Source organism: Lactuca saligna, chromosome 1 (genome assembly GCF_052625555.1).
Source record: "Lactuca saligna cultivar CGN05327 chromosome 1, ASM5262555v1, whole genome shotgun sequence".
NCBI lineage: Eukaryota > Viridiplantae > Streptophyta > Magnoliopsida > Asterales > Asteraceae > Lactuca > Lactuca saligna.
This window is the reverse complement of record NC_136417.1, coordinates 139,130,684-139,133,586: the sequence shown is the minus strand read 5'-3', so window position 1 is coordinate 139,133,586 and position 2,903 is coordinate 139,130,684. Positions and strand designations below refer to the sequence as shown.

At 33.4% G+C, this 2,903-nt stretch overlaps 1 protein-coding gene across 1 annotated transcript; it reads right to left on the bottom strand.

Moving 5' to 3' along the window:
- Window positions 1-1,688: 1,688 nt before the first annotated feature.
- LOC145044764 (NADPH:quinone oxidoreductase-like) lies at window positions 1,689-2,553 on the bottom strand. The gene has a single exon (XM_078993222.1). It carries the CDS (start codon window positions 2,437-2,439, stop codon window positions 1,849-1,851), a length of 591 nt encoding a protein of 196 aa, XP_078849348.1. The 5' UTR covers window positions 2,440-2,553; the 3' UTR covers window positions 1,689-1,848.
- Between the last annotated feature and the right edge of the window lie 350 nt (window positions 2,554-2,903).

The following is a 2,903-nucleotide window of genomic DNA, read 5'->3' as shown; positions in this document are numbered from 1 at the left end:
ACCAATACCATTATCGTCTATTGATAAATTTTGGTGTAAGCTTGATTTAATCAATGTCAAAGTTAATGATGATATTGATTTTCGTTTCAAAGAGGGTGTTAAATTATTAAAAGAAAGCTACATTGAACAGTCAAATGAACGGAAACATAGTTATGTCAGAAAATTATGGGACATATTTTCACCATCAACAACTACAGTTGTTGATCGAGGTACTATTTTCTTTAATATATTAATTTGTATATTAAAATGCTAAAAAATTACTTGTTTTTCAGATGTTCATAAAAATACTTGTGGACGTCCACGATTAAGCAAACAAAAGTTCAAAAATGTTGGCCACAACACCCCACCTATACCAAAGCCCACCCCTACCAATACTCGTAGACGTAGTTTTTCTACGAATAGAACAGGTAATATGGATACTAGTGACCTTGACTTAAATCGGGAACTAGAGAGGCATAGCACGTACTCGTTTCGCGAACATTCAATGTCCAATTCATACTTTAACCAAGATCAACCATCTTATACTTCAATCCCACTTATGAATGAAATTTCACATCAATTTCATCCATACGTCAGAAACATTACAAATGTCGAAGGAGATGGAAATTATGGATTTTGATCTATTATAGCAATTGCTCTTGGTCGTAGTGAACATGATTGGCTTCAAATTAGGTACGATCCATACAACAAGTTATTATCACACTATCAAGAGTACGCTATGATATATGATGATGTTCATTTTTTAAACCGCATAAATCATTCGCTGAATTACTCTGGATCGGGTTTTGAGGTATCGGAGTATTGGTTGATTATGCCAGACACTGCTATACTCATTGCTAATAGATACGGTGTTATCGTTATTTATCTAAGTAAACAAGGTTCTTCAACATGATTCCCACATCGATGTGGCTCGCAAGACATACCAAACCCTGCATTTGTCGTTATCGCCCACATTCACCCTAACCATTATATAATGGTTGATTTACATGGAACATATCCAATGTCTGATGTTTTGTCCAGGCTTCTCCGTACATACAGATCAGAACATTCGGTTGCATAGGAAACATTGTATAGTGTTCGACTAAATGATTTCAATCTGTATGATGAACCACGCAATATGCAATTGTAATACCGTACCAATTAGTATCCGTAATTAATAGGGACAAACTTTGCTTTTGTTCTGATTTTATATAGTCATTCGAATTTATAATGTCCGATTTATAAAATGTTGTTGAAGTTTATAATAATAATAACAGTAATAATATTAATATTAAAATATAAAAAAATATATTTAAAAACTGATTTTATATAGCCTTTTGAATTTATAATATCGTTCGAATTTTAATATTTTATGCGAAATTTATAACAATAATAATAATAATAATAATAATAATAATATAAATTAAAACAGAATTAACCAAAAGAAAAAATGTTCATCTGAATTTTAAAATTTTATACGAAATTTATAATAATAATAATAATAATGATAATTATAGAAAGAATTAAACAACTAAAAACAAAATAGAAAAAAATACAAAAGAAAAACAAGAAAAAGCAAAAGATCAAATTGGGGGTGGGATTGGAAAAGAAGCCAGGTAATTATAGAAAAACCCTTATTTGATGTAGGACCTGCAATTAAATTCTTATTTTCAACAAGCAATCCCAAAAATTTCGAAAGCGTATTCGTATATCAATGAAACCCAAATCATGATTAGAACTTGATTTACATTTCCTTGAATTGTAAAATCAATTCATACAAGCGGAAATTCAAACAGAAACATCAACAAGATTCGAAAAAATCAAACGAATCTCTCAAGAACAGCTTTGAATACCTTGTTGTAGCTTTCATCACTTGCTTTGAAGTCTCAATGTGAAAGCTTTCAGTGCTAGAAGAACAGCTCTCAGCCTTTCTTTAGCTGCAGCATCTATCAAATTGCCTTCATCGTCGAACTTAGGAGGGGATTCGAACGCATTCAGGAAGAACTCAGGCTTGTTAATGAAATGAAGATCGAGGTAAACACCGCTTTGCCGGAGAATATACTGTGACCGCCCTCCACCAAATCCACCACCGGCACTGACTATGGCAGCAGCCTTATCAGCCCAGACATTCGGCGGCCTGGATGCCCAATCGATTGCGTTCTTCAAAGGTGCAGTGACGGAGTAATTGTACTCAGGAGAAGCGAAGAGGAAACAATCGGATTGAAGAATCTTTTGCCGGAAAACCTCAACTGCTGGCGGATATTTGCCGTCGATCTCGAGATCTGTGTTGAGCATCGGCAAAGGTGATATGTCGATGTACTCGATAGCCATTCCATCAACCGATTGCTTGCTCAAATCGATGGCGGAGCGAATGAGGCCATGGTTGAAGGAGGCTTTGCGAAGGGAACCACAGATGGCAGCAACGTTGATGATGGGTTTGAGACTCAAGGCAGACTCCATTTTTAATTCTATCGAAGAGTAGAACACAATGAAAGAGAAATAATATATTAAGAGGGTATTTGACACAATGTCACAATGAAAGAGAAATGATACTAAAAAAGGCGTTTGAGATTAACCTTTTCTTCTATTATTTTATGGGTATTACTTATCAGGTGTTGTCTTTCTTTAAGGTTGAGGAACTTGTGAATTTAATCTTATTGAAGTTGGGTTTTTTTTTTTTTTTTTTTTTTTTTTTTTTTTTTTTTAACTTGTAGTGTAGTGTTTGCACATGAGTTCATACTATAATTTTGTTAATTTTGGTTTAATATTCAATGATTTACAGTCCCCAAGATCGGGATATCAAAACTAAAAATTTTCAACTTTTTAGCTATTTGTTTTTGTACTTTGTATTCTGTGAAAATATTAACACATAAATATCTCATTCGTTTAAAGTCGGATTGATAGACGTTTTTTTCCAGAGTGTA

Bases quoted from the DNA above. Each gene is read 5' to 3' on its own strand.
- LOC145044764 (XM_078993222.1), bottom strand. From the start codon at position 2,439: ATGGAGTCTGCCTTGAGTCTCAAACCCATCATCAACGTTGCTGCCATC.